Source organism: Berghia stephanieae, chromosome 12 (assembly GCF_034508935.2).
Source record: "Berghia stephanieae isolate SIO BIC M18660-M18661 chromosome 12, UCSD_Bste_1.3, whole genome shotgun sequence".
In the NCBI taxonomy this organism is placed as follows: Eukaryota; Metazoa; Mollusca; class Gastropoda; order Nudibranchia; family Aeolidiidae; genus Berghia; species Berghia stephanieae.
In genome coordinates, this window is record NC_088371.1 from 42,977,189 (window position 1) to 42,989,822 (window position 12,634).

General features: G+C 34.1%; 1 protein-coding gene across 1 annotated transcript in view; it reads right to left on the minus strand.

The window, feature by feature from the left end:
- Positions 1-9,494, minus strand: part of LOC144958017 (solute carrier family 49 member 4 homolog) — a gene marked incomplete in the record, with an annotated part of 31,506 nt that extends 22,012 nt beyond the window's left edge. Inside the window, 6 exon segments of the mRNA XM_078889606.1 lie at positions 94-154; positions 559-722; positions 4,583-4,673; positions 6,633-6,840; positions 7,543-7,604; positions 9,224-9,494. Coding sequence (XP_078745732.1) covers positions 94-154; positions 559-722; positions 4,583-4,673; positions 6,633-6,840; positions 7,543-7,604; positions 9,224-9,269 — 632 coding nt within the window.
- Positions 9,495-12,634: the final 3,140 nt, after the last annotated feature.

The window sequence follows — 12,634 nt, forward strand, 5'->3', positions numbered from 1 at the left end:
GTCTCTCTCTGTCTTTCTCTCTCTTAGTCTGCTTCCAGAAAAAGGACATACCAGTGTGGGGCAATATAAAATTGACACATAGTTTAAAATCACCTGATGACAATAGTCTGTGGAAATGTCTTGGCTGGAAGTTGACTTGACACAAAGTAAGGACCTGCAACAAATGGTCAATGCAATGCTAGTCAATCTATAGCGTGCATTTTGTCTGATCTTTAATAATAATAATCATAATAATAATAATAATAATAATAATAATAATAATAATAACAATAAATAATAATAATAATAATAATAATAATAATAATAATAATAATAACAATAACAATAATAATAATAATACTAGTAATAATAATAACTATGATAATATGGCCTTTATTATCCAGAAATGGCCAGTCACAGTCAATCATCCATACAAAGACCTACTCTCTCTCTCTCTCTCTCTCTCTCTCTCTCTCTCTCTCTCTCTCTCTCTCTCTCTCTCTCTCTCTCTCTCTCTCTCTCGTCCTCTCCCCTCCCCCTCATTTCTTTCTTTCCTTCTATTTCAATTGTCCTTCTCACCTGCCACAAAGGACAGAGCAGCGCCCAGCGAGCCCAGACTCGTGCCAATGGCCGTGGCTGTAACTCTTTCCTCTGGGTGGAACCACGTGACAGAAATCTTGGATACAGACGCCATCCCGATGGGCCCTGCCAGGCCATTCAAAAACTGACCTAGATGAATGAGGCTGGGGAGAAGCATGGAAATTAGATTCAATACCTTGCATTTGTATGAACCTCTGAATCAATTTGTCTTCATTAAAAAGGATTTTTAATGAATTTTAAAACAATAGGACAGGATTTCACTTATTACAGCTGTATTAAAATCGATAACAGGTAAGGATCGGCACTCATAGATGATTTACAGAATTAAAATTATGAATTTTCTGCTTATCAAGGAATTCGTTCTAATGGAATGTTCGGTTAATTAAAACGTAAACAAGATACATATAGTATTTAATATGAAGAAACGAATGGCAATTGTTAAACAAGATACATATAGTATTTAATATGAAGAAACGAATGGCAATTGTTAAACAAGATACATATAGTATTTAATATGAAGAAACGAATGGCAATTGTTAAACAAGATACAGATAGTATTTAATATGAAGAAACGAATGGCAATTGTTAAACAAGATACATATAGTATTTAATATGAAGAAACGAATGGCAATTGTTAAACAAGATACATATAGTATTTAATATGAAGAAACGAATGGCAATTGTTAAACAAGATACATATAGTATTTAATATGAAGAAACGAATGGCAATTGTTAAACAAGATACAGATAGTATTTAATATGAAGAAACGAATGGCAATTGTTAAACAAGATACATATAGTATTTAATATGAAGAAACGAATGGCAATTGTTAAACAAGATACATATAGTATTTAATATGAAGAAACGAATGGCAATTGTTAAACAAGATACATATAGTATTTAATATGAAGAAACGAATGGCAATTGTTAAACAAGATACATATAGTATTTAATATGAAGAAAGAAATGGCAATTGTTAAACAAGATTACAGATAGTATTTAATATGAAGAAACGAATGGCAATTGTTAAAAAGATACATATAGTATTTAATATGAAAAACGAATGGCAATTGTTAAAACAAGATACAATATAGTATTTAATATGAAGAAACGAATGGCAATTGTTAAACAGATACATATAGTATTTAATATAAGAAACGAATGGCATTGTTAAACAAGATACATATAGTATTTAATATGAAGAAACGAATGGCAAACAAATACTATTATTAATAAAGAAAGAAGCATTGTTAAAAAATGTTAATATGAAACGAATGGCATTGTTACAGAACAATGTATTTAATATGAAGAACGAAGGCAATTGTTAAAGAATATTAATATGGAACGATGGCAATGTTAACAATACAATATTTATATGAAACGATGATTGTTACAGAAAAAGTATTTATAAGAAACGAATGCAATTAAAATAATAGTATTATAAAACGATGAATTGTTAACAGTATAATTATATAAGAACGATGCATGTAACAGATCATATATTAATTGAAGAACGAATGGCATTGTTAACAGTAATAGTTTTAATTAAACAATGGCATGTAACAAGAACATTATTTAATGAAGAAAGAATGCATGTTAAAAAGTAAAAGTATTTGAGAACGAGCATTACAATCTATAGTTTAATGAAACGAATGCATTGTAAATACATAGATTATTGAGAGATGATTGTTGAAAATATATATAGAAGAAAGAGGCAATGTAAATACTAATTAATAGAAGAAACAATGGCAATGTAAACAAATAGATTATGAGAACGAATGGCATTGTTAAAGAATGAAATAAAGAAAGATGCAATGTTAAAAAGATCATTTATTTAAATAAGACGATGCAATTTAACAAGATAAATGTATTTATTAAGAAACGAATGGCAATTGTTAAAGAACATAGTATTTAATAAAGAACGATGCAATGTTAAAAACAATAGATTAAAGAAGAAACGAATGGCAATTGTTAAACAAGTAATTATTTTAATATGAAGAACGAATGGCAATTGTTAAACAGATACATATAGTTTTAATATAAGAACGATGCAATTGTTAACAAGATACTAGTATTTAATGAAGAACGAATGGAATTGTAAACAAGTAATATAGTATTTATAGAAAAACGAATGGCAATTGTTAAAAAGATAATATATTTAATATAGAAGAAGGCAATGTTAAACAAGATAATATAGTATTTAATATGAGAACGATGCAATGTAAACAAGATACAATAGTATTTAATGAAGAAACGATGGCAATTGTTAAACAAGATACATATAGTATTTAATATGAAGAAACGAATGGCAATTGTTAAACAAGATACATATAGTATTTAATATGAAGAAACGAATGGCAATTGTTAAACAAGATACATATAGTATTTAATATGAAGAAACGAATGGCAATTGTTAAACAAGATACATATAGTATTTAATATGAAGAAACGAATGGCAATTGTTAAACAAGATACATATAGTATTTAATATGAAGAAACGAATGGCAATTGTTAAACAAGATACATATAGTATTTAATATGAAGAAACGAATGGCAATTGTTAAACAAGATACATATAGTATTTAATATGAAGAAACGAATGGCAATTGTTAAACAAGATACATATAGTATTTAATATGAAGAAACGAATGGCAATTGTTAAACAAGATACATATAGTATTTAATATGAAGAAACGAATGGCAATTGTTAAACAAGATACATATAGTATTTAATATGAAGAAACGAATGGCAATTGTTAAACAAGATACATATAGTATTTAATATGAAGAAACGAATGGCAATTGTTAAACAAGATACATATAGTATTTAATATGAAGAAACGAATGGCAATTGTTAAACAAGATACATATAGTATTTAATATGAAGAAACGAATGGCAATTGTTAAACAAGATACATATAGTATTTAATATGAAGAAACGAATGGCAATTGTTAAACAAGATACATATAGTATTTAATATGAAGAAACGAATGGCAATTGTTAAACAAGATACATATAGTATTTAATATGAAGAAACGAATGGCAATTGTTAAACAAGATACATATAGTATTTAATATGAAGAAACGAATGGCAATTGTTAAACAAGATACATATAGTATTTAATATGAAGAAACGAATGGCAATTGTTAAACAAGATACATATAGTATTTAATATGAAGAAACGAATGGCAATTGTTAAACAAGATACATATAGTATTTAATATGAAGAAACGAATGGCAATTGTTAAACAAGATACATATAGTATTTAATATGAAGAAACGAATGGCAATTGTTAAACAAGATACATATAGTATTTAATATGAAGAAACGAATGGCAATTGTTAAACAAGATACATATAGTATTTAATATGAAGAAACGAATGGCAATTGTTAAACAAGATACATATAGTATTTAATATGAAGAAACGAATGGCAATTTTTAACTATCAATACACATTACTGATGAATACAAATGAAAGTGAACATACGCGCTTCCAACATTACCCTTCTGAATATCCAGTATCTTCACCACCTGCAAGAATAACAATGATCCTCTGTCCAGTACCCATGGGCCTTTTTCTATCCGAATTGTCAGACGTCCCCTCCTTTGTCGGATGTATGTATACGCTCACCCAGCTCCAAACATCTTCATTTCAATTGTAATCACCATCCAAAATGCGGTTATGTGATCTAGTGGTATGACACTCGCTTTCGGATCGGAAGGTCCTGGGTTTGAGCCTCGCTCAGTGCATAGTTTAGCCTTGGAAAAGGCTCTTTACTCACAATCTCTCACCGTACTCAGGTGTAAAATGAGTACCTGGCTGTTAACAGCGTTGTCTCTGTCATAAAAAAATTGTAATATCGCCGAACAGGCGTCATGTCTCGTCCTACATGTTAAGTGTTGCTGTTGGCCAGAGACCCCTTCTAAAGCACATTGTTAAGTGGATATTATGCTATAGAAAAGCTCAATCTTAATATGACTACTTTACTTAGACCTACTATGTCATGAAATCTGGATCCACGGAGATGATTCGCAGCCACGTTCCGACGGTCACAAATGCCATACTGACCACAACGGAGAACCGTAGACCTGTGGGAAGACAAAATTAAGTCATGAAATAGATTCATCACAATGATGATTTTTATATAGCACAATACCAACTAAATGTGCTCAAATTGTTTAACCTATTTTTAAAATATTTTTTTCTTCGTAAGATAGCTCGTAGAGCACGTGCTTCACATGCAAAGGGACTGAGATTGATCCCAATGAAGTCAAGGATTTTCTCAGACCCCCACACCCCCTCCCTGTCCACTCAGCAGTGATTGGGTAGCTGGGTCTTTTAGATATGGTGGAAAGTACTTTGAGATAGACATGTTGCCCATCCAAAGGGTAACAAGCAATTGCTATTGTCTGTTTCACACTATAGAAACTGAGATAAATTCTCGCTCCACGGGCCTAATGGCTCTGACGGACTAAGTGCAGAAAAAGATGTGGAAAGAGTAAAATAATTGGTATTCAAGTATCAACATTGTTATGCAATGTTCCTGTTGTGTGTCATACTGTCCCTCCAGGAAAATGCGGCCCCATTTTTTGCCGTTCCACATTTTTTACGGTTCCGCCCAATTTGCCGCATTTTTTGCCATTCTGGCTAAAAAAAAAACAAAACAAGAAAATTCTTTTTATTTTTAAAGCACAGGGTACATAAAACCCAACCAGTATTTTCGTGCTGTGATAATTTGGCAATTAATCAATCAATCACATATGAAGTTTTTTCTCCTTCCCTTTCTTCAAATATACTGTGACTAACTCAGTCAGACTGAGTATTATTGTCAGTGTGCATGTTGCATAGGTTCCTCTTTACATTTACAAATAGAGGATAGCCATTATTCCACTACAGTAGCCTTACTGTACAATTGGTACTTATGTGAGAATTTCCTCCTTTTCACGTTCTTTGGTGCCAGTTTTCCTCCTCCTTTTCTTATTTAGTTGGTGGCAATTTTGATGTGTTATGATGTATACTTGGAAATGTAATATTGTTGTGAGTAGACATATTATCATTATGACTGACATTACTGTTGATATTGTTTGGTATTAGTAGTAGTAATATTGAGGATATTAAATTTATATTCACTTGTCATTTTATTTCATTTCTATGTATGCAATGTCAATATCAATGCTATCACTATTACTATTACTGTAAATAAGAATATTTTGGTATACGTGTGTATATTATAATTATTTGGGACATGTTTTGGCATTTTTGGCATAATTTGTGGCATAATTTGGGATGAAAATGGCATTTTTCCGTGGGGACAGATCATAAAAAGGTACTCAATCATCTAAATGTCCTAGCAATTCTATACTAACCAATTATCAGATGCCCTGATTTAAATACTAACAAATAATCATAAATAACAATGTGAAATTGAATGTAAGCTTTATATTTAAATACGAAAACAGATAAAATGGACGTTTTGGGTTTCCCCTTTATCAACAAAACAGGATGAATGAAACACTACGGACGAATGAGATAATGTTCTCATTATCTCTCGAGAAAATCTGTTTTTGCCTCAGGTGGGTATGATGGGTAAAATCATGAAAATGGATGGTAAGGAGAGAGTGCGGCTATGTGGTCTTGTGGTATGACACCCGTTTTCGGATCGGAAGGTCCTGGGTTCGAGCCTCACTTCGTGCATAGTTGAGTCCTTGGAAAAGGATCTTAACTCACATCCACTAACCATACTCAGGTGTAAAATGAGTACCTGGCCATTAACAGTGTTGTCTCTGTCCGAAAAAAAATTGTAATATCACCTAACAGGTATCTTGCCTCATTTTCCATGTTAAGTGTTGCTGTTGGCCAGGGACCCCTTGTAAAGTGCTTTGAACATGTTAAGTGGATATTGTATTATATAAAAGCTCAATTTTTTGTTCTTGTTGTTTTCCTTTTTAATGAACAGTCGTTAATTTGTTCTTGATTAACATTTAAAACAATAAAACTTTTTAATTGTTCATGCGCAGAAGTGAAATCTATAAATCCTAATCACTGACCTTTGACCTGTAGCAGCCAAGGGAAGAAGAGACCTGAGAGGACAAACGAAATGGGACCCCAGTTTGACATCCAAGCGATGGTTGAGTCATCCCATCCAAACGCTTCCTCTGATGTTGTTGAGATTGGGCCCCAGCTGTTCCACACCATGTTTTGAGTTGCGGAGAACAGTCCAAAAACTACCAGAACATACCATCTGCGTTTGTACAGCTAAATATATGGCAAGAGGAGGGGGGGGGGGGGAAGGGGTGGGAACCATTAAAGAATGAGAGTGATCTTGTGATCAAAAAGGAAAACCATAAAAATTGATAGTGAAAAATTCAATTCCAAAAAATTGAGGTTAATAATGCATGGACCCACAGGGGGTCCAGATAGCTCCGTTGGTAGGGCACTCGCTTCACAGGCAAAGGGACCAAGATCGATCCAGGGTGCAGTTGAGATCTTTTCTGAACCCCCCCTCGCCCCTGTCCACCCAGCAGTGAATGGGTAGCTGAGTCTGTTAGATTTGGTGGAAAGTACTTTGTGACAAACTAGCAGTGTTTTGGTCTGTTGCAATGGCATTTTAGATTTATAATATTTTTTGCTGACAAATATTTCTACAACCGAACACAGAAAAGGAACATTCTTCATTTTGATGTTACAATAAGAACAGAAATAAAACATGCCTCATGACAACGTATAGTGCGCGATACTAAAGCATTGTATACTTGACTTCTCTCTCTATCCTATATCTTAATAATAATAATAATAATAATAATAATAATAATAATAATAATAATAATAATAATGATGATGATGATGATGATGATGATGATGATGATGATGATGATGATGATAATAATAATAATAATAATAATCACAACAACAATGCAATAATATAAAAATGTGAACTTCATGCATAGCACTACCCACATGTATTTGGTCTTTCACTATCGTTGAATTTGCAGAATAGAGTCTTGACTGCACTTGATCACCTGGAATATTGAAGAAGAAAAAGAAATGTTAACTCTCTCTCTCTTTCTCTCTCTCTCTCTCTCTCTCTCTCTCTCTCTCTCTCTCTCTCTCTCTCTCTCTCTCTCTCTCTCTCTCTCACCCACCCACCCACACACACACACACACACACACACACACACACACTGCCGCCATTGCTCATGACTCATATCTCAGTGCTCCTGTAAATAATAGAAGTTACCATCAATAAACTACCTCTACTACTATAGCCACCACCACATCATCATTACTACTACTACTACTACTACTACTACTACTACAGAAACCTCCACATCGTTATCAAATCTATAGCAACCACCACCACCTTTACATCATCATTCTCCTCCTCGTGATCATCGATACCTCTGCCACTACTACAACCACAACCATCACAATCACATCATTATTACCACTACCACAGCAACCACATCGTTATCAAAACTACAGCAACCATCACCACCATTACATCATCATCATTATCCTTAAAGCCATCATCACTACCACTACTACTACATCATCACCACCACCACATCAACACCACCATCACTACACAACAAAAGACACATCGTCATTGCCAATGAAACAAATTTTTAAAAATTAATTTTAAAAATAGTAATTAAATAATAATAATAAATAATAATAATAATAATAATAATAATAATAATAATAATAATAATAATAATAATAATAATAATAATAATAATAATAATAATAATGTAGTTTATTTATATTTTGTCCCCAATCCTCTATACAATTAATAACGTAGTGTTTTTATGCACCTCCGTTCACGGTGTATCTAATGGACGGTTTTTATACACCTCCATCACGCATGCGCATCCCACCTAATTTCATCAGCGATATTGTGCTTCTGTATTTGGACATGGCGAAAGTTATATTGTGACATCTGTAGGATGTTTTTGTTAATAAATTAAAAAATTCGAAATATAAAACCAGAAAATAGAAGTTGCATTGAAGGTAAAATAATGTTTTAGAAAGACCTTATTTAATGTGATGACCAGTCAGGTGGCTCCGTAGCGCAGTGGATAAAAAGCTGTCGGACTCGAATCTTGAAAGTACTGGGTTCGATTCCCATTGTAGACATTTTTTATTTTTTTTAAAATTTACTTTATTGAGAAAGACAACATTTTTTTTTTTTCTTTCTTTCTTTTTTTTTCAAAATCTTTTTATCGTGTTTTTAAAAAAAAACTTTTTACTTTTGATTTTTTTATAATAAAGCTCTGTTAGGCTCGTGCTTCTACTTCTACTGCAAACAGAACGTTTGCAGTACTACTGCGAATAACGAATACGACCGTTATCTACTATTCGCAGTACTTCTGCGAATTGAAGAAATCAAAGTGGTCTTTGCTTTGAAATTATGTGCCTCTGACCATAATGATTAGTGATGACTATTGACTATGCATGAAATGAATGACTGTATAGGACTAGGATGGTCATGGGACATAAAATGAGCAGCACTGAAAGGAGCTCATAAAATTAGCTGGCGAGATGGAACCAACCAATACTTTTCCACCACGACTGTGAGTGTGAGTGTGAGTAACAGGAATTAATGAAATCTAACCTAAAAGTAAACTTAAAAACTAACTTTGAATTTGAATATAACTTTCCGAGCCGGCACGATCATCTTCCATTTTGATTCACAGATTACTCCTTCAGCCTTCAGGTTACATCGTGTTTAAAATATTTTCATATTGATCTGGCTGTGTTCAGAATAATTTTCTAACATTTATATGGTCCATATATTTTCCACGCACGACGTAACGGTGACAGATTCCAAGAGTAAGAGCTAACGTTGTTTGTTTTTTTTTCCAAGAGCTGACGTTGTTTACCAAGTAAATATTCGCAGAGTTCTCCATCTTGAGGTTTGTTCGTAGAACTAATGGTTCGTATAATAATTAATATGTAAAGAAATTTGAAAAAGAAAGAAAAAGATAAAATCTCACCGCCTCACAACTCACAACATGCCATATTATTTATTCTTCTTACCCACCATACCCGACTGTGTATATCATAATTGATAAATTAATGTTTATATATATATATATATATATATATATATATATATATATATATATATATATATATATATATATATATATATATATATATATATATATATATATATATATATAGTTTGGAGTTTTCTACGGACATGACAGAATGGATTATGCCGACTGAAGAAGTGTGAACTAAAGGAAAAACACAGAAACGAGTCGTCTCGGCTCTAACCACCATTATCGAGCACTTTCGTACCTACAAGTACCCATCAACACTCATAAATATATATATATATATATATATATATATATATATATATATATATATATATATATATATATATATATGCCCGTTTATCAGCACATTGTTTCGGCTATTAAACCTTTGTGTATAAAACACCAAGAGCCTGTTTATTTAGGACAGTATACTTAACAAGTTGTCATTATTATTCACAGATTCACGGTGAAGACATTAAGTATCGTTAGAGGATAAAGATTGCTGCTTGCAGCTGGAAGAAGTAAAAATGAAGACAAATGATACAGCAAATGTTTTAGGCAGATCTCCCTACTACCATGAATTTTCGGATCCAACCTGAGTACTTTTTAATTAATCCTTAATTCAATAAATAAAACTTCTTGAAAACGAAGTTCTGGTGCCAGAGCTAGCATATAAAGAAGTTTTCAAAGCATTATTTTCATGTATTAATACAGGGCTTAGAATCTTCCGCCTAAAGGCGGATTTCCGCCTAAAGGCGGATTTCCGCCTAAATGGTGGTTTATCTCCGCCCATCACCATCACCATCACTATTCCGCCTTTTAAAAAGACTCACCACAACCACTACATCAACATCCCTATCACCACTACTTTTACAACCACCACCTGTACTACAACAACCATCACATCATCATTCCTATCACCAGTACTACTACAACCACCACCACATCATTATCCCTACCACCACCACCACCACATCATCATCCCCACCACCACTACTACTACCTACAACTACCACCACATCATCATCCCTACCACCACCACCATTACAGCTACAACCACTACTACTACAACTACCATCACATCATCATCCCTACCACCACTACTACAACAACCACACCACATCATCATTCCTACTACCAATACAACTACATCCTCCACCACCACATCATCCCAACTATCACTGCTACAACCACCCCACATCATCCCTACCACAACTATTACAACCACCACCACACCATCATTCCCAACACCTCTACAGCTTCAACCACCATATCACCATCCCTATCACGACCCTACTACAACCACCATCACATCATCATCCCTACCGCCATCTTTTCTTACTACTACTACAGTATGTTGTAATTACACTTTCAACTTTTGAAATTCCTCCAAGTGGTGTCAGAAATTATTGCGAGACACAATTTTTGATTGCATCTCAGTAAATTTTTTATGAAATTCAAATTTATACGTTATCGTCGCATAGATAGGTCTTGAACTCCATTTTTGTGACCAGTCATTCTCACCCCTGAACCATCATGACATCATCACCATCCCTACCACAACTACCACCACTACGACAACAACTATCACATCATCATCAGTAACACTATCTCCACAATCACATCATCACTGCCCTCGTTGTAATCAGTACCACCTCTAGTGCAAGCACCACTATCACATCATCTTCCTGGTGGGATATTTTGACTTGCATGGATCAGAGTTGCTTTCTGTCTTTGTCTTGGCTTGATCCTTTTCATGGCCGGATTCATTGGCAGGGAGGAAAACAATTAAATGTATAGTCGTTTTTGGGAAATGATATGTTTGTCCTCGTATATCATCTCTCTTTTGTGTGACGTTAGATTTGTTGTTCTAAATTTTGTATTTCTCTCACAAGGATTCTGTGCTTGTGTTTTGGTGAGACTTTTAGGTGACCTCAAACTAACTACATTGATAGTTTGATCTTGGAGTCCGTTTGTGAGCCTTATTTCAACCAGTCCCTTTTTCTCCGGTGCTTTTGATCTTACTTAAATCTATATTTTTTACAGCCCCATATATATTTTAAGTGCCGCTGAAATGACCTACAAACATATACACGTGCACACACAAATCAATAAAGTTCACTCAGTTCTTAAGTCTCGTTAATTTTTCACTTTCATCTTTCTGTACTCATCACTACATTCACTTTGAGCTCTCTCTCTCCCTCCCTCTCTCTCTCTCTCTCTCTCTCTCTCTCTCTCTCTCTCTCTCTCTCTCTCTCTCTCTCTCTCTATCTATCTATCTCTCTCTCTGTCTTTCTCTCTCTCTGTCTCTTTCTCTCCCTCTCTCTCTCTCTCTCTCTCTCTCTCTCTCTCTCTCTCTCTTCCTCTTTCTCTCTCTTTCTCTCTCTCTCTCTTTCTCACACACACAGACACACAGACACACAGACACACACACAGACACACACACACACACACACACACACACACACACACACAAATCAGTAAAGTGCACCCAGTTCTTTAGCCTCAATAAGTTTTCACTTTTCATCTTCATGTACTTAACAATGACACACACACACACACACATACACACACACACACACACACACACATACACACAGAGAGGATTCAATTAAAATGTTAATTTCTTGGCAATTGCCAACATGAAACATACGTTAACTTAATATTTACGATTAACAAATAAAGCACAACACACCTAACAATAACGTTCACTCAGTACTTTAATCTCGGTTAGTTTTTCACTTTAATCTCTCTGTACCTATCACTATATTCACTTTGAGCAGTCTCTCTCTCTCTCTCTCTCTCTCTCTCTCTCTCTCTCTCTCTCTCTCTCTCTCTCTCTCTCTCTCTCTGTCTCTCTCTCTCACTCACACACACACACACACACACACGCACACACACACACACACACACACCTGGGTGGGGTTCCTGACCTCCCATAGTGGGCAAGAGGGTACATACTATGTCTTCTATCCCCTTATATCTGTTTTCCAACATGCTTT